The sequence below is a fragment of the Limanda limanda genome, chromosome 8 (genome assembly GCF_963576545.1).
Source record: "Limanda limanda chromosome 8, fLimLim1.1, whole genome shotgun sequence".
NCBI lineage: Eukaryota > Metazoa > Chordata > Actinopteri > Pleuronectiformes > Pleuronectidae > Limanda > Limanda limanda.
Window position 1 is genome coordinate 14,561,520 of NC_083643.1, and position 20,022 is coordinate 14,581,541.

At 42.7% G+C, this 20,022-nt stretch overlaps 1 protein-coding gene across 1 annotated transcript in view; it reads right to left on the reverse strand.

The window, feature by feature from the left end:
* LOC133008700 (RNA polymerase II elongation factor ELL) overlaps positions 1-16,789 on the reverse strand; it is a 28,232-nt gene extending 11,443 nt beyond the window's left edge. The window contains exons 1-4 of the mRNA XM_061075966.1: positions 16,652-16,789; positions 13,153-13,200; positions 1,609-1,736; positions 940-1,094 (exon numbers count right to left, since the gene is read on the reverse strand). Coding sequence (XP_060931949.1) covers positions 940-1,094; positions 1,609-1,736; positions 13,153-13,200; positions 16,652-16,789 — 469 coding nt within the window. The remainder of the gene's footprint in view (positions 1-939; positions 1,095-1,608; positions 1,737-13,152; positions 13,201-16,651) is intronic.
* Between the last annotated feature and the right edge of the window lie 3,233 nt (positions 16,790-20,022).

A 20,022-nucleotide genomic window follows, 5' to 3' on the forward strand; every position in this document is an offset into this window, starting at 1 on the left:
TTTCTGTGCCATAAAAAGTGAGTCGTTAAAACAACTGTCGGCACATGCATGATCCATAAACCCTTCATTTCTGTCTCTGGTGCCCCGGAGAAAAGAGAGATCACTTGATGGTTTAAAATCATTGTTCAAGTATAACAGGAAATCTGTCCACCTCTGCATGTTTAACAGGGAGCTCTCGTGTCTGTTATTAGATGCATTCATATGTTGAGTGTATTTTGTAAATGCCTCTTTTCTGTCACAAAGCATAGTTCAAGTGGTAAGTACCGTTAATATTATGTTGTGGATTGGTCCACACAACCATTCTTAAAATAGTCAACAAGCCCCATGGACAGATCACTTATAAAGATGCAACATGGTCAATTTAACCGACAATGACTCTAAACCACGGCTCAGGCAAGAAGAAGGGGGCGATTAAAAATGTTTTATTGCAAGAGTGATATCCTGCACGTAAGATTCACATTACTCCAGGCTAAGCTTGGCATCCTCCTTCTTGAAGACGTTGTTTAGAAATATTTTCTCAGATGATTAAGAATCAAATTCCTGTCAGTGTAATTACATTTTAGGCAAAACTTCATCTGTGTAAGACTTGTTGGGGCATATACTGGTGAGATAAATCACATGAATGGTGCTGGTGGGCAAGCTGGCACAGTGCCGGCGCAATCTGGTCAAAACAAAAAGGATTTACAAGAAAGAGAGGCATCCCTCGCGCGTTAATAATAGGTTGGCAGCACTTTGATCAATTTTGTGATAACTTCCACACCATATGGCAATTATCAGCAGGATGACTCGGTGAGAGGAAATGGTTTAGAAGCTTTCTGGGTATGTGAAAACTCTCTGTTTATCTGTGCTTGATCCCCACGTGCTTGACGGCTGTCACGTAAGACTGGGGCTTGAAAATAAAACAGCATGTAGTTACAGCCATTAGGCCAAAAGGCTTACTTGGCCCGGGCTTGATCTCAATTGCTGAGCGGCTCCAGATGTCCTTCTCCACCTGAGACATGCGCTCCCTGGTCGTCTGGTAGGAGTCGTCCGTGGCACAAACTGTGATCTTGTCCTGAATGCTGCCCTGGCCCTCCAGCTGATCCCTGCCCTCCCTGTGCAGAGGAAGGAGGAGAAGGAGAGAGGATTTAAGAGTTGAAGCATTCAAATTCTCTTGGCTCATTAACTGGCCTTTTGCCAAAATCAAAGCATTAGGGATTATTGCTGTCGTATTTTGATATGTGTTGTTGTCTGACGCACATTGAACTGGCTCTGTGACTTGTGTCTGCATGTAAATTCTATTTCTGTTTCACACAGCTTCATTCTTAACTAAAACTCCACTAGAAATGAAGCAGATCTAATGTCACCGTCTGACCCTGCATAGCCACCAACACTACCTCTCTGTTCTCAATTATGACAGGTCACACCTCTGAGGTCAGTCATAACATTACAGCATTCGGGTGTTATCGTAGTCTTGTTTAAAAGTAGGCTGACAGTGGCGCTGTCTGTTGTTGTATTGAAGAGAGGGCATTGTTCGGTGAGGCCCGGTGGTCTGAGTCTCGCACCAAATTTACTACAGATTCCATTTGTGGTCACCTGTGGAAAGACTTATGGTTGCATGCTGCTTACCCTGAGACATACTGGTGAATGCAGTCGAAGCTGGACTGGGGCTTGTCTTTGCTGTCGCTGGATAGGTAGAAGGAGAAGACCCGGAATCCTTCTGGAGATTCAGGGGTCGGCGCCGGGATCTTTATGTACTAACAAAGACAAAAGAAAAACAGGAAGTTTAGAAATATGAGAGCTTCGGGGTAAAAAAAAAAATGAACACCCAGGCGGTTCTCCATTTGTGTTTACGAAACCCAAGTGATGCTAATTTTTAACTTTTTACAGTGTTGTGACATGCTTGAGTGTGTCTGCTAGCATTGCTAATTTTGAGTGGTTTATTAAGTAACAAATAGTTTGCCCTCTCCCACTTGCAGCCTGATCTGAGTTTGACGTCGCCTCAAAGGAGAAAAACACGGATTCAAAATTAACAACCTTTATTAAAACTGACAGGAGCGATCTTGACTTGCTGTCTTTTTTTTTTATCACGCCATAAATGTGACCTAAATACTCCACCGCTTGGGCCAATCACAGGAATCACAGGGGCGACATGGGACAACCCCATCCCCCACCCCCTCCCCAGGTCAGGAATGATGACCTGTAGCCAGTCACGGGAGGAGTCTGTCTGAACGGCAAAACATAACAATAGTATTAGCAGTCAGCTTTTTCACTTGAGTGATAACCTCTCCTGTCACAGACTGTCCGTGTCTCCCAAGCAACAAACAGACTGAGAGGGTGAAGACTCTCTCTCTCTCTCTCTCTCGCACGCGCGCTCTCTCTCTCGCTCGTCAGAAACCTGTTACATAAAATGACCCAAAAACCCACATCCACTTAAAAAGGACAGTGCCACATAGAAAGTCATTATCAGGTAATGTGTCCTTTAAAAACACATTGGCCAGCTGCTCTCTTCTCTGCTGCCCGTGGCTGTGTTTCACCCTGAAAATGTAAAGTTCTGTTGATAGAATGTCCTTGATTCGGCCGAACCCCAACGATGATCCCCGGCCCTTTTCAAGCATGTGCTCACTGAACGGCTAACACTTGATTATAGATTTCTGCAACAGCTCAAATCGTTTCCCCTTTTTGTCTTTGTTGGAGATGTGGTACCACCTCAGGCCTGGAAGCATACTGGCAATTTTAATGGCGGGGTCTGGAGAAGACCAATTGTCAGTCCAATGGACTTGACTCTTTAGTTATCGTTAGTGATTGATTATAAGCTGCCGGGCTGAGAGCTCAGTGCCCCTGGCAGATATGGCAGGCAGGACTATAGCTGTCACAAATGCCCAGTCATGCAGCAAAGCCATAAGCAGTTTTTTTTCCGCCCAGAGCCAATGAACAATTCCTCTCCTCCAAAACCCCTCCTCCTCCTCCTCCTCCAAAACCCGACGCCTGCCGTCCACCCTGCCCCCATCAGCCTCCAGCTTTTCCTTCATGTGCACAAGCCCACCCATGTCAACATAAAACACAAAGCAGCCCACAAGACCATGGACACTTGAGGAACACAGCTGACCATTAATTCTGTCCTATTTATGTCTGACCGTTCACATGACGTGGTGAAGCAGAGTCATGCATATGTCTGCTTCGTTTTTTTTTACACTAATTAGGAACAATCAATCACAAGAGCATCAAAGTCAGCGTGGAGAAGAAGCGAGCCGTTTCCTCAGGGCCTATTACTTTAAAATGAGTAAAGTAGTAGCCGCCATGACCAAAATTACAAGCAAGAAGTGACCAAAAAGCAGCATGCAGAAGAAATGCATTTGAATTTGTTTTTAAAGTGAAAGTCCTGCTAAACAAAGCCCAGTAAAGACAAGAGTGCACATTTAGCATTGCAATACCGCCACCACGTCGTCTCTTTCAGTCGATGACAGCGGTAGGAGCCCCCTTCCAGCCATGCATTATTTTTGCCTGTCACCCCCATCCATGCCACCGTGCACACTTCACATTCTGATTCTAATCAATGTCACTCAGGTCAGACTGTTCAGGGGTCGCCCCTCATTTTATTCACAGCTTCCTTCTCAAGCTTCATAACCGTCATTTAACCCATTAGCTCCCAGCGCCTGGCTTCCAAAGGAGGAGCCTCTCTGTCTCACCGCAGGATCACTAATGTAGGCCTCAAAGTGTTGAAAAAGCAACAACTCAGCTTGGTAGTTTAAAGCTTCATAACCAGTCAGCTTAGCTAAGTTAAAATGAGTGAATACAAGCGAGGAAAACTTGCCAAGCTTTGTCTGACACTAGCACAAATCTTCTTCCTATCTCATTTGTTTAATCCACACAAAGCCGAAATGTCCTAAATTACAATCCTGCTCTGCTTTGTAACTGCTGATAAACAGTGGCTACTATGTGAAAGAGTACAACTACGAGATAGCAGATGATGCTATAAAGAAGTGTAAGAGTGAACAAACTGAGTCAGTAAAGCTGCTTTCAGTCACACACTGGAGTCCCGAGATTTTAATGAAATTTGCCACAGGGGCTGTACGACAGAACGTCTGAGCCAGTTGCTCCTGACATTTCCTGAAACTTTTCCAGCCAGCCCCCAGCTAAAATATCCAGGAAAAAGTCTGAGTCAGCCAGCGTGACAATACCGCAGGACAGTGTCCGGACATTTCACAGTGAGTGAGTGGGCCTGTTGAGGATGTTTCTATGACGCAACGGATGCAAAAGGGGGAAAAAAAGTAAAATACAAACATCTCAGGATGAAAAAGAGGAACTATACTAATACAACAGGCCAACGAGGATGTCAACTTGGTAAGACAACAAGATACAATAGCTTCAGGCGATAAGAGCTGACGTCAGTGACGATGTGCTGTAAACAAAAACACTGCTCTACCCTGACACCGCTTCTTGCCTAAATGTTCTGGACATTTTCCCATTGTTTTGAACACGCCCGACCTGGACAATCTACTGCTGCATTCTTCATGTGATAAAGGCAAACTCTGGGAAATGTTCAATCGAGTCACTGAAATATAATATCCATCCTACCTTTCCTTATATTAGCTACTATTAGCAACCATATGGTACTGATCACACTATACCAGTAGCAAAGCCTCCTTTAAACTTTTAAGAGAGCGTTATTTCAAATGCTACATATAGACTGGCTTCCATAATCAAAGTAAGACGTATGTGAGTTGTGCAAAAATGAGCTGTGGCGGAACACTGTTGTTTACTTTAGTTTGACCCTTTTCCTACTCTGGAATCAACCCTTTGATAGATAATGCCATTGCTTTTTTTGACTTCAGGTAATGTCCATGATCACATTACCAAGTCAGTCATTGACATTTCGCAGCACACCAACATCAAAAAGAACTAACTCCTAACTGTGTCATAGCCAGACCAGAAGGTTACAGATGACGGCTTTTAACGTTGACTAATCATCACAGCCAATTTGATGTCCTTTTCATCATGGTCCCACCAGGAGAGGCCTGATGAAACTAACGATGAGGCAGGATGTGCTCAGTCAGTGACACAACTTGTGCCAACAGGACTGTGAGCGGCTGTCACTCAAGCAGTAGGTGTAGATTTACATAGAGACGCTTAGTCATAGACATCTCTACATGGAGCTTATCCCCTGAGGCTCTGCATGTGTGTCTATGTGTTTGTGTGTGTCTGTGTGTGTATTTTACTGCTTATTCTTTTTGTAGGTCGGAGGAAGTTTCACAACTCCCAGCGGTCAGATTCAGGGATCGAGGTCAAATATCCCTCAAGGTCCACTGCGAGATGTAACACCTACATTCAAATAATATTTACATCCACTTCGAGCATTCTGGTAGAAAATGGGACAAAACTTATAAAAAAAATGTATTCTTTAAATTTAGAAAAATACAACAATATAATCTTACACATTTGCAGTTATATTTAAATCTCTTATAATTTGAATTTGCGAGTTCTGCAGAGACAACTATTAACTTGCCATTATTTGTCCAGCTGGGAATGAGGGGAAGAATTAATTTAATTGCTTATGCTCTATAATATTTTAATTATGATTGTGTGCTGCATTTAATCTGTTGATTAATTAGTCAGAGAAAAGATTAATGGGGTATTATCATCAGAGTGTGCTATTAACATTAACATTAACACGTGTCCGTTTAATGAAATCGAGCGACGTCATAAACACACAGCACTGAGCACTGTGTGCACTAATGCTTCTCATTACCATTGTATGAGTAAGGCCGTTGGACAGTTACAGTCAGAGCAGCCACATGGCAGAACAGCAATCCTTAGCACCTTGTCAGTGCAGCCCCCCATGGAGCGTAAAGGCTGATACAATAACTGCCTCTGTGGCCTTGGCCAGGCCACATCTGCTCCTTCAGGCCCTGAGTGTTTGGAGATGTCAAATACTTTCAAGCTGTTGTAAGGTGTGAACTGGACTGGAACAGAAAATCCCAGCAGGGGACTCAGCGTATGAACAAGGACAAAAGGCCGTATCTGGGATGTCCTTATAGCAAAACTTTATCTTTAACACCATCAGTGGGTTAAAAGCTGAGGTTAAACAGAGTTCTTAGCGCTGCTTTTTGGTGAGGCAGGAAAAATACCTTTCAAAATTCAAGCCCAACATCTGCTTGGAAAGATGAGCCGACAGTTTCTCTCTGTGTCTCTCTTTCTTTCTTTCTTTGCTTTGCAGACGAAAGCGAGAAGGCAGGGTTCCCAGCTCTGGTATTTGGCATGGCAGCACTGAGATGGAAGCAGGCGCCTGGATATGTGATTTACTCTCAAGTCGTTGCCTCCTGCCCCTGTCTCTGACAGTAGTTACCATTGTCTTCTCATCTGAGCCTACTCAGCCATAGCTGCTCTACGAGCTGCCCGTCTTTTGTTCTAGCTTCTTCCCCCACAACGCTGAGTGCAATGGCCCGTCGGCCCGCCTGGATTATTCATGAACAGCAGGGACGTGTGGCTGTGTGTGTTGGGGGGTATTGGGGGTTTGGGTGTGTGTGTGTGTGTGTGTGTGCGTGTGCGGAGGGGAGGGGGGTCGGTAGTGGCTCCCAGTAGAGCCACTACATGAGGGCTTGTCCTAAATAGTGTTCCTTTAGGAATGTGTAACTCAGTCGAGAGGAGGGGGTAGGAGTCCCCTGACTGGAGCAAGTGCATTTGTCCCTGATTCACCCTTTATTTCTGTTCTGTTTCTAATTTGAGCTCATGCATCATATAACCGACTCTACAAGTTGAGGCTCAGGCCAGAGAGAGGAAAACGTGTAACTGTCAGCCGTGTTCCAGTGTCGCACGCAGTCAAGCAAGTGCAGCGCTGTTGACAAACCTCGTCTCAGGGAAACACAGGGGTCAGACTAAATGTTCCCCCTTGGCCGTCCCCAAGCTTCGCACAGTGTGATCTACAATTCCACTGTGACTCATTGGTGAACAACAACGACATCACCTCTTATGCTTTAAATTATGCTTTCAGGAGGCCTGCATGTACGCTGCAGTTCCTGTGCTGGAGGATCTATTCATTGAGGGGGGTTGGTAGAGACAGGAAAAAGCAAAAGAAAGAAGAGGGGGGGGTTGGGGAGCGACAGGGGTTGGGGATATGGGGATGGGCAACTGTCGAGCATCCCCCAAGGTACTGGCTGTTACGCCAAGCAGAATCTGTCCTTTTTTTCCTTCTTTTTTTCCTCCAAAGAGCATGGGGGCTAATCTGTCAACCTTAACAAACACTCTCTTTCTCCCCACCCCTGACACCCCCACCCCTCTTTACTGTAAGTGCCTTCCTCTTCATGCACAGAGGGATGGAGTCACCACTGAAAAGCCCTCAGTTACATCGTATTTAAGTGGCTGGCCGGTGTTTTCGCTCATTGTAATATGCAAAGAAAATTCGAATAATCAGTTATATACTCACTCGGATTGCGTTGTCCTGGAAGTACATCCTCCCTTTAATCCCAGTCTAATTTGCATTAAACGGTGTTGGGAAATTGCCTGAGCACGTTGGCCATTAGGCTTCAGGTGCACTGACACCCCCGATGTGTTTTGTTTATTCCTCTGCTGCTTCTCTGTAGCAACCCCACAAAGTGCCGGGAGATCTGCACTCTCTTCCATAATTGGACTTTTCTTCCGAGCAAGCGAGCAGGTCCGTAATCCTTTAACAATTCGCAGATTGTGCGTTGGAAAGTTATGTCCAAACCTGATTAACTCGCAGGGAAACTTGGGAGAGAGAGGGGGAAATCCAAAACATGCACTGAGACGTGGTGTGTAAAATCCGGTTGCTCGGGCTGGGAAGAGGTAAGCCAAGTAACACAATGAACTAGCTTGAGCTGTCAAACTCATTCAAACACCACAGTGTGTACATAAAGACAGGGATCATCGATCAATCCCTTTTATGTGCAGTGAGATCCCTGCTGTTTATGAAAAACTTGATCAGGAAATTCGATTGAAAACTTTAAGTCTTTCAAAATCTGCTTGCAATCATGCTTGCTAGCCAGAGACATTATTCTTACTGCCTCCAACGTTGCCATTTTATCACAGAGGAAACAGCTGTTCTACGAAAAAATCAAGTGGAAATAGTCTTTTTTTTATCCAGTACGTATCTTCTACCATCTTTCTTATAAAGATTACATAACCCTGTTAAATCCCCCGGTCTGTAGATTAAACAATAGCTCCCTGGGGTTGTTTTGAAGCTCTCGGGTCTGAGCTTTAAACGCTCCTCACCGCTGCACATGCACAGACACACTGCCTGTGTTTATTTACAGCGTCTAGGCTGTTTATATCCTGTTTTTCTGCATTTTTAAATGCGAGTAAGAAAAACGTTTCCGATAAGAGCTCCTCCGAGAACACTGTATGACATATTACTCATGAAAACCATTGTCCTATAAAGCTTTACAATACCAATTGACCTATTGGATACATTAATAATTAATTAATCAGCAGTTTGACACAGAGTGATTCAAAGTAAGAAGTAATTTAAAGGTCAACAACCTTATAACCAATCCGAATTGTTTAAGACCTTAATGATGCCTGATTTGAACATCTTTAGTCTGTAAAATGGGGCTTTATTACTGCATCAAAGAAGTTATGTTTCAGCTCTCTGTGTGATTATTACCAGGATAATACAAAAACGACTGCACCGTATACTATCACATTTTTTAAAGGGGTGGGGGAGGGCCAAAGAAAGAACCCTTTCCATTTTAGTGTGGATCTGGATCAGGGGGCAGATCCAGAAGTTTTTTTTTCTCACTTACTCACAACATTTTGCTGTTTCATTTATTTCTGGAAAAATAATTCATGGATGTTCAAGAAATAACACTCAAAATCCAGCTCTGGTGAATTTGAATGGGATTTCTTAAGGGACTTTAATGTGTCTTGGTGGTGGTATAACCCCTATTCTACACCATTCTATAGTTTGTTATGTACTGGTAAAATGAAAAGTGAGAGAGTCGAGAATGTGTGAATGATATTTACCATTATGTATTCATGACACAACACCCGAACGAAAACACAACATAGGAAAACCCAACTCTGTTTCACAAACTACGGAGTGAGACGCTCTGCAGCTTCTGCAGGATTTCTCCGCCTGGCCCTCTAAAAGTCTGTAGGGATCCAGGGGAAGTCAATCTGAAAACACAGTGGGGGATCCCCCGCTGGATTCACCATGAGCGTGTTGGGGCGAAAATGAAAAATAACCAAAAAGAAAACAAATATCTCCTGGTGAAAAAACGGTGACACACACGTAGAAGACAACAACAAAGATGTCTAGAAAGTCTGTGGTGATTAGAGCTGACCCCGGTGTCTGTGTGTTGTATAGAAAATCACATGATCTCCGCAGCATTGTTCATACGTCACTTCCTGTCTCTGCCGGCTGCGTCCGGTTGCTCCACTTCTCATCTGAATAAGACGGAGGATTTGTTGCTGCTGTGAACGAGTCTGTGCAGAGAACCTCCCGCTGTGTTGTGCATGTGTGAAAGGCATACTGAGGGATAACTCTGTAGCCAATTCTCCGGCTTTTACCCCCAGGTCATGTCTGAAAATGGCTTTAGTGTCTAATCCTGTCAGATTTAAATTTTTTAAATACTAACACAGGTCACCTTTGGTCACACGGCCTGACAAGTATATGGCCTAAAGGTCTGAACTTATACAGAACTCTAAAATACTCCCACAGGCACCATGGCATCCTTCTAAGATGCCCTGTTTCAAGCTAAAGAACTCGCAGAGTAATGACAGAGGAGCTCACTGAAGAAAATGCCTTTAAATGTAGGATCTCATGAGGCTTGTTCCCAAAATATACTGTATGATCAAAATCCTAAGGCCAAGTGCCTCAACACAGAGTGCCTCAGAGGAGCCCAGCGCACACAGACTTTGGATGAATAGAGCGGCGTGTGCCGTTTCAGAAACACGTGGGACAACTCTCCCTCTTACTGCAATGCCACTGGGAGAGGACAGCTCTCAAACCACATTCCTGTTATTGTTATTCTAATTAGCTTCCAGAAAAAAAAAAAGAGGAAGAAGAAAATGATGTGCGCAAACACACACACGCACACACACTTCCAGAGTGCAAAGGCTTATTTGTAGTGTGAACGAGAGGCGGGGGGGATGGGGGGGTGGTTGTACAGTCAGAGCAGCCGTGTGTGAGGTAGAGGCCCTGATGTCTCCTAAAAGGATTCAGCCAAGTCATGGGGCGAAATGGCACAATAATCAAGAGAGCGAGGCGAGGGGGGAGCCGAGGGGGGTGGGGGGCGGGGGGGACGCTCAGCCTTCACACACAGTCGTCGTGAGAGTATCTTTAAGAGCACCTCTACATTTCCCCCATCGTCCCAACACTGCTGCCTTTATGTGACAGCTGTGCACCTAAAAAACGGCCATAAACAAAAACAATTACACTGGAAACTGCAATTGAACATTTATGAACTGAGGAGGAAATGAAAACGATGTCACACCTGACACAGCATACAGTATTCAAATGTCACGTCCCTGTTTACGATGCCAATACTACACCCGTAAAACCTGCATTCAGGGGTAGAAATAAAAAGATGGTGAGCCACTCGATGGTATGTCACAATTTTGCAATGCAATAGGTGAGATACAGCTTCCACTAAAGAGCAAGCGGAACCATCCGCAAATACGAGGATGTAAAGTAGGTGCTTTAAATGAGAGTATTTAGGTTAAGTGGATAAAAGCCATTACCCAATCTGTACACGGCCTATAACAAATAAAAAGTAACACAAGTAGAATTTCTTACTGAATGCACATCGATCTTGCCGACAAGCAGGTGGCATCGCCTGCCCTAAAGGAAAATAAGCACTGGGATGTGAAATTCCAGGCCATGGGAACCGAGAGCAGCTCCCAATATATTCCTTAATCCCCTCTGATGATTTCAAAGTAATCCACAATCAAATATCCTTTCGGCTTTGAGCTTTTGCTAAATGTATGAAATGAGTATCCCCCTGCTTCTTCTATTTCTTTATAGTTGCATCAGCATCATCTCCACAAGAAATTCCAGTCGTTATTTACCAAACCCAGTCGGTTCACTTTCTTCCTATATCATACTATTTGATATGCTCCCTTAGATGTTTCCAGCCGTACGTTTCACTGCTGCCGCCAACACTCGTTTCAGAGGAATCTGGGAGCTTGTGTCTCTTGCATGATTACAAGCTTGGCAGGCAATTTACAATAGTACCACTAAATGCCGCAGGGTCAGAGAGAAAGGCGGCCCAAAACCTCAGCGTGCTATTTCTCGATAGGAGCCCTGGCCCCTGATACCGCTGAGTCCTGGAGTGATGCCAGGACAGTGATTTGAAGAATTCCTCTGGTTTTTGTGGCCCTGGATGTGCCCTTTTACATGAGATGTGACATGAGCCAACGAGAGAAAAGATCAAGAAAAAAAGCAGTCGCAGCTTCTGTGCCCGGGCTCTACAGCTGGCAGCTGTCAACGGACACAGACCTCCTCACTTGCGACACATGACCTCTTGAACCTCGCGCTGATGTTAGCGAAGGGACCAACTCCAGGAAAGCACTTGATGGAGAAATAATAAATAGGGAAACACCTACATCTGTGACTGTAACCCTCCAACCTGGAGACACAGATACTGGTTATCCCCTCGGTCTGTTGTGTGCCAGACTGCCATGTTCGCCAACATCCTCCCCCCACTAACGGCTTAATCTGGCTTCCCCCACCACCAGTGGTTGCAGCTACCTCATTAATGCCCAATCGTCCAGCTCGGGGACTATTGTCAGAGGGGGAGGGAGCCCATGCTTGAATTCCGCAAAGCAATTTGAATATGTAATGTGGTAGCTGAGATATTATCACCAAATCCTATTCGGTGATTAAAGCACACTTAAATTGCACTCACTTAACAATGCTTCAGAGAAACCCTCTTCTTATAAGCAGGTTAATCTGCAGCTTGTTTTAGAGATGTTTCATTAAAGCCTAAATTAGTTTTTGTTGTGGACACGTTCTGCATGTTGTCCTGGAGGAAAATTCCACAGCTCCTGTATCATTTCTGTCTTCTAAATCTTTCATGTCCGCACGGAGACAACAGGCTTGGAGACACGGGGGCTCCCCGGGGTTCGCCAATTCCACCACCTCCTCCCCCTCCCCGAACAAAGCCTCCCCAGTTGCGAGCCTGACCCAGTAACCTGGCTAGCAGCCTGGGGGTATAGAGTACCCTGTCTTAGGGCTTCCAGTGCTCGTGTGAGCGCACAGGGACAGCATTTGTGTACAGTCACTTTCCTCAATGCAATCGGCTCTTGCTTGGATTAGAACAGCTCCTTTTAGACGGGGCTGTTGTGTGGTAAATGTGTAGTGGCTAGCAGGCAGGGCCAGGGAGGTTGTAATAGTGGCTGGGCTAATCTGGCTGGACACAGGCATCTTTCTTTACTGCCGCTTCACAGGAATGCCCTGTTTGTTGTCAGTGCCAAGAGACTTTGGAGATCATGTACTCATCACTCTACATGCCGTTCTGAATATTTGACCAATCATAATATAACTGAGCAAATTTGAGGCTGGACACGGACAGTTATATTCAGACTATTGATCCAATTCTGAATGGGACATTATTTTGATTGTGCTATTTGTTGAGGTGCTATTAGACTATTCCATTCATATTCCCATTGACATGATGGTCAAAAGTCTGATTATTACTCACTTCATCATTTCCTACTACTTGTTTAAACACAAACCCAAGACATGCACTGGGAATTGCTTAATATTTGACATGTTTGAATTTGCTTACTGCTTATTCCCATTATGACCTTATTCAGGCTGAGGTGATCAGACAATGGCCTTTGCTTGGCAGTGTCTTATTATAAATATAAATATTATCTGAATCAGGTGAATATTGGAATATTGCTGTCCATGTCACAGGGTCTAATGACGCCTTTTCCCTCTGGCACATTAACAGCTATAGCCATGTTCTCCATGTGGATCCCTGTATCTTTCAGTTCAGTTTCCATGATCGGAGTGACTGACATTAAAATCATCCCGACGTTAGCAAACGAACAAGGCCGACCTCTCTGCCGATGCATGCAAGTGCTCATCGGCTGCTCGGGAATCAAGTAAGATGTGCAGAGGAACTGTCACAAGTGCGCTCCACAGTAAATCAGAACTAATTAGAGCATTCAATTTCGGAGGCATTAGGGAGAGTATGCAAAACATCTTACCCCCTGGCTCCCCTTGAAGCAAATCGCAGGCTGAGTTGATAGTGATGCCTGAGGAGGAAGAGAGAGGGAGAGAAGAAGGGACTCGTCACTGAAGCAGAAATGGTGTTCATATTTAATCAAACGAATGTCTCATACATTACAAGTGAAAATGTATATTGCCATTGTTCTGGCTGTGCTTCACGGATTCCTCTAGATAACAGCGCCGTGGCTTGGTTAGACAAAAGCTCTGTAAACTGTCCTTATTAAATACCAAAATACCCATAATTACCTTTTCCCATCAGGCTTTGCCTTAATACATTTCTATGATATTTAGTCTTCAGTTCAAGGGCTAGTAGCTGTGATCTGCAGAGGAATGTGAGGGATTGATCCATAGCCATCAGAAAGCTCCATGTCAGTCGTGTGTGTGTCTGTTTCAGCTCATTTCCAAACAAATGAAAGGAAAAAACATTTACCAAGAGAAAGACAAAGCTCCTTCTGAAACCATTTCTCTTCCTTTAAAAAAGTGCTTTTCATAAGCCCTCTGTGCTGTGGTTTTTAGAAGCTGTTCTGCTCTCCAAGTCCACAGTGTACCTGGCTCGAACTCATAAACCTCATATTGTTTCTTTCTCCTAACCTGTAAAAAAACATCAACACTGTAAAAAGAGTATGGCTATAAAGGCAGCGAGATACTTGGTTAATAGGTTGGGACTATTATCTGGGAAGTACAGCTGTGCCCGTGACTGACAGGGCTCTCAATTTATTATTAATGGCTTTGGGATATGTCCTCCCTATCGAGGAGCATTGCTGTGATTTTCTTCATCATCCATTAGCTTTTAATATTGAATGGGATATTAAATATTAAAGCATATAACATTAGTTATCTGTAACAACCACAACTGTAAGCCCAAATAAATATTGTTAAAGGTCGGAATTTGGATTGATCATTTTTTTGAGTTTCATCATAGGCTGCAGATTTTTTTTGCCTATTTCTAAACTTTGGAAACAGTAACTGATTATGTTGAAAGTAGATTAAGTGATGAGCAAATAATGAGAATATCTGTTGAGGGTTTGTGAGAATTCCATCTGGCTGGTGATTATCCTCCTCCAGCGAGAACATTTGGAGTTAAGTGATTTATTAACAACTTGCCTATAACATGATGATTCATTAGGTGAGTAAAAAACACATGAATGTTAATGAATGGGGTAATGAAGGGTTTTCACGGCATTATCACAAAATAAAGAAGAGGGTGAAGAATAGCCGAAATGATGTTTATTACAGCCTGGCAATCCAAAGATTGTTATAAATGGATATAGTTAATGATGAGGAAAGTAATACTAAATGATTAACCATTACCATTATGAGAAAGGGTTATGTGTGGATTAATTTAATTAATCTATCAACATACCATTTAAATACATTTTTCAAATTAGAATTTAAGTAATTTTCTCACAATCACGCCTTGAATGAATTGGTTTCAAAGTTTTATACGTGAATATGACTGATGGTTGGATGAAAGATATAATCCATGAAAAATTAAAGCAAAAGATTTTTCGGTAGCTGAAACTATCAGTTGATCATGTTGCCTGGGAACTGTATAGATCATCAATTTATTTTTGTTGTTTTTGGGGAAAGTGACAATTTCACTGGCTCAAGCTTCTCAACGTAAGTCTACAACAGTAAATTAAGCATCTTTAGGTTCTGGGTATGTGTGCGTCGACTCAGTCCTTGGTATTTATTCATATACCAACCAATGAGGGCAGAATAACTACCTATTTATCTTCTCTTTTAATGTGGAATTATGCAAGTCTTTATTTTGGCTCTGTGGCTCTGTGGACGAAATAAACCTTTTAAGTTCGCAGCCCCTTATTAATGGAATAAGTTACAGGAGGATTTTCAGCTTCAAAAGCTGGTAACATTTACAGAGTTTAAACTCCGGTAAAATCTCTTTGGTCCAGATTTTCTGTGGGTTCAAATGTTTTATATGATCAAGTTAATAAATCAATGTGTTTGTTTGGTTATTACTTTTACCTCTGAAACTATGTTGCTCCTCTTGCCCAGGTCTGTCTTGTATAAGAGATTTTTAATCTCAGTAAGGAACTAACCTGGTTAAATAGAAACAAATTGGGATTTAAGGATCTTTCTATATTTTCTGACATTGGATCAGCAGCTTTATCCACAGTCGCAGCCCTCATACAAGACAATTTGATATCTTCGACTGAGTCTTCAGTAATAGCTCTCCTCAATGACACCACAGACAGGAAAAGCCACACATATATCAGATGTAGTCACAGAAACTCTTTCAGGTGGAAGCTGCTGAATGTGGACACATTCTCACACCGTGGTGAGAGTGCAGAGGAGTGTGTGGTCTTTCACTTGGAAAACTTTTAGCAGTATAACCTCTGCTGCTCTGCCTGCTTGCCTGCCTGGCTGGCTGACTGGCTGCTTGGGCCCGGAGGAAGCTGTCAGACTGGGTGAGCTCCACAGAGTTGAGTCTGCTTCAGCAGTGGAGCTCCAGAGCTGGGCGGACTTCCAGGCGTGTAAAGGGCAAAAAAAAAGAATACACAAGAGCCAAGCAACAACTTGCTAAGATCTAGCTGGCTGCCACTGAACCCCCGACTCCTACTCCCAGCTCTCAGTTCTGTTGTGGCCCAAATACACTCATTTGTTTTGACTGCTCAGACAAAAAAACAACAACCCAATGAGGCTTGTGCAGCCATAACTACGAGACTAACTGTCTTATCAAGCCTGGCTCTGGGAGAGAGGATAGACTAAATGATCCTGGTCTAACCTAATGGACCATAAAAAGCTATAAAACAGTCTTCAGATCCAGGGCAGACGAATAATTCCCCTCATAGCTCCTTCATTAATTTATTCCCCAGAGCAGAAAAAAAACAGCTCTTTAAAAAAATAAATACATCCATTGACATCCAGTCATCTGTGTTCAACCAACATTGCATTTTAGATTTATTATATGAGTAGGAAACAGAAGGGGTTTAAACCTCGGGGCACAATCACTAACCTCTGTCATTTGTGGAACTTTAATACCTTTTGGGTTTTCAGGGAAATTGCGCTTTTGGTAAACAAGCAGACAATTTCAATTCACCACAGACCCCCCCCCCTCCCCCTTTCCCCTGCTTTAAATAAAATGTCACGCAGGAGACTTTAAATGTAAAATAAAGTCTATTAATGACAGTAAATCACGCTGTGGTCTGATTTCTATTGTAGCACAGCCAGAACAAACCAGCCTGCGTCTCCCAGACACACCGACGCGTCTGTGTCGATGTCGGTCCAGAGTCTACTCAAGAGTTTCAACTTTACTTTCAACTGACAACAACAGCAACAACAACAACAACAACCACCACCACCACTGTGGCGTCGGGAGGGGATTCCACAGTTCCCGGAGTTGGGAAGGACGAGAAAGAAAAAAAAAAAAAAAAAAATGCAAAACAAAAACACGAAACCACACAGAACACCCCACGCATCAGCTGTGAGGTGGAAGTCGCTTCGGGATCTCCCTACCTTCAGGTTCTGGGAGGCTTCCAGGGTGCGGATGGCAGTGTCGGTGAGCTTGACGTGGTACAGCGTCTGGTTGGAGCTGCTTTTGTTGATTCTGCCACAGGAGAGTCCATAACGATGCTCCTGTCTCAGCGCTGCCATTTCTACTACTGAGGGCTACTGCTGACATCCAGCCCGACGTGACGGAGGAGAGAGAGGGAGCGAGCGGGGGCGGGGCTAGGGACACGCGCACGCAGGCAGGCAGGCACACACGCACACACACACACACACACGCACACACACACACACACACACACACACACACACACACACACGCACGCAAGCACAAACACACACACACACACGCATACTTCTATCTCAGTGAGGACAGTTATTGACAATACATTCCCTAGCCCCTTTGCTCTAACCTTAACCATCACATATAAATGCCTAACCTTAACCTAAACCTAATTCTAGCCATAAAACCAAGTCACACGTTCCATTGAGGAAGTGAGGATCTGTCAAAATGTCCCAGATTTGTAGGGTCTATGGTTTAAATAGTCCTCACGAAGATATAGGTACAGAAACAAAGGCAAAGCACACAAACACATACACACACTTGTCTCTCTATAGTTGTGAGGACACTCATTGGCATAATGCATTCCCCAGCCTATATACTCTAACGTTAACCATCACAACTATATATACTAAATAGCCTGACCTAAACCTAAATCTAACCCGAACCCTAAACTAAGTCTCAACCCCTCAAACAGCCCTATGAATTTGTGAGGACCAGCCGAAATGTCCTCACGTCAAAATGACCTCACAATGATTGTATTGAACCACAATTAGTTCTCATTACTATATAAAGAAAAGCAAACACACACACACACACACACACACACACACACACACACACCACAATACATACCTAGCCCCTTACCCTAAACTTAACCATCCAAACTAAATGCCTAACCTTAACCCAATTCTTAACCTAACCCTGAAACCAAGTCTGAACCCTAAAACAGCCCATTGAAATATTGAGGACCGGTCAAAATGTCCGCACTCTGTACAGTCTTTGCTCAAAATGGTCCTTACAAAAACCTTTGTACAAGTAAACACACAGTTAGGTACAGGTTTGTGTAGATGTCCTTTTTTGGATTGCATTGACTTCAATTCAACATGGACAGCCTAAACAAATTCTTATCTCCTTATCTCTAACCTTAACCATGGCCAAATCATACCTAATCCTAATCACAATTCACATCTGACCATCTGAAATTAAGGGTTGCGGAACGGGCTTTGGTCCCCATGAGGTCCAATATTGGAAAAAGGTCTTAAAGAGGAAAGAAAAAGAGTACACACACACACACACACACACACACACACATTTCTTTTCGCTTTCCAGGTCACAAACTTTGGCCATTTGTGCAGCCAGAGTTTCCAGCCTGTATTTATCTCATGTTTGATCTATTTTCGCTCTGGGTTACGTCCAAGTCGCCCTCCTCCTGCTGGATTTCAGTCAACACACTGTATATAGTTTTGAAGCACACAGACGAGGAAGTTTAACTACAAACAAGACAAATGTATGAATGGGGACATTATTATAACCTTCATTTGTGCAGTACAATATAGCTATTGTTATTTAACCACAATCTATGGAAATCAGATTTTTTTACACAAATAGTCTATGGTGGATTTTAATCATCAACCAATCTGGTAATTATTGCTTTAATAAATAAATAATTGCTCTGCCTAATCGTAAAATATATATATTCAAATGTTATGTCCAACTAGGAGTCTATAACGATCAGATTACGAATTTATAACCAAATAAGGTGTAAAAGTTCCTCAAATAAAAACCAGAGGCAGTCATCATTTTTTTGATGATGGACTACTCATTTGATTGATTACTTTTTTCAGCTCAAATTATAATATAATATTTAATATTGGAATATTATTATTGACACATTTCAGTTTGAGATAATTTTTGATATTAACCTCACTGAAGAGATTTGAACTAGATTCTATAATGTTGGTTATTGAATCTAATAATCACATTATGTTTGGAAAACTATTATGACATTCGTGTTATTATCAAATGTGTTACACAAGGATATTCATCTGAAAGGTAAATGTTCTGTAAAATCAAAGCAGCAGAGGAATAGAGTAGTACAATGTTTTTACACTGACAGAATACTTGAATTCAAAAGTAGAACAGAATAAAAGTGGGCTATACTTTAGGTAAATGTATTCCCGCGCAGAGTGACTGTATCAGGACAAACTCCAAATAAGACAAATATGACACATGATTTAATTTAATCTTGATGGAAAACATTCTTTGACTGTGAATTATAGATCCTCCTCACAGTCAATAAAGAAATGTTTGTTTACAATATGTTGAGGAGGAGGTTGATGTATTGATTTCATATTAGTCTAGAGCTGCTCCTGCGGTATTGATGTTTCTTTCGGGACTGGAAATATGACTCAAACGCTCTTGGCTTGACAGTCAAAATTGTATACACTACATGATATATTGTTATTTTTGTACTTTGGGTGATCAGTAACCTTGCATTCGTGCACCAGTGTAAGGATTGGACAATGTTCTGTGCCACTGTTGGGGTAATACCTATATATACGGTACAGTCTATGGGTGATACACTCATTACTTGTACTGAAGCTATGACAACAGATTTGTGACATTTTAATCCATGTCAACTTAACCTTTTTATCATTATATCGCCTTCTCTGAATAAGTGGATGTCTTAATGACATATACACATTTGGCTTCAATAACCTTTACTAAGAAGGTTATGTTTTCATTGCTGCTTGTTTGGCCGTGTCAGCACTATTATTCAATATCAATATAATCTATTGCCATGACATTCTGTACAGAAGTGGGCTATGACTTAAGAAAGACATTTTGAAGCAGATCTAGCCTGTTCCAAGCTTGGACGTGACATTAAACCTACACTTGAATATACTAAACTAAACTAGAAGGGGTCTAGTATGCATACCTCTGCCAGTCCTCTAATAAAACACATATAAATTCACTAGTTCAGGATTTTAATTTGAAGCCTGGATCCCCTCCATCATTTTATGGGTGAGCGTTAGGGTTAAGGTTTTTATGGAAATTGGTGTAGTAGTTTTTGCCAACAAACAAATAAATGCTGATTAAAACTTCTTAGATGGTGTTGATTATGCACATAATATAACCTGTGTTTCCTCCATGAGGTTTACAGCATAAACACAGTATACCGAATGTAATCTGTAATCCAGCTTCAGTTTTACAGCCTGCGCTCTTCACTCAGTGTTGTGACACTTCTTAAAAAGCGAAAATAAAAACCTCACAACATAATTCAAAGCAAATTACGTTATAGCGTTTGTCTCCTGAG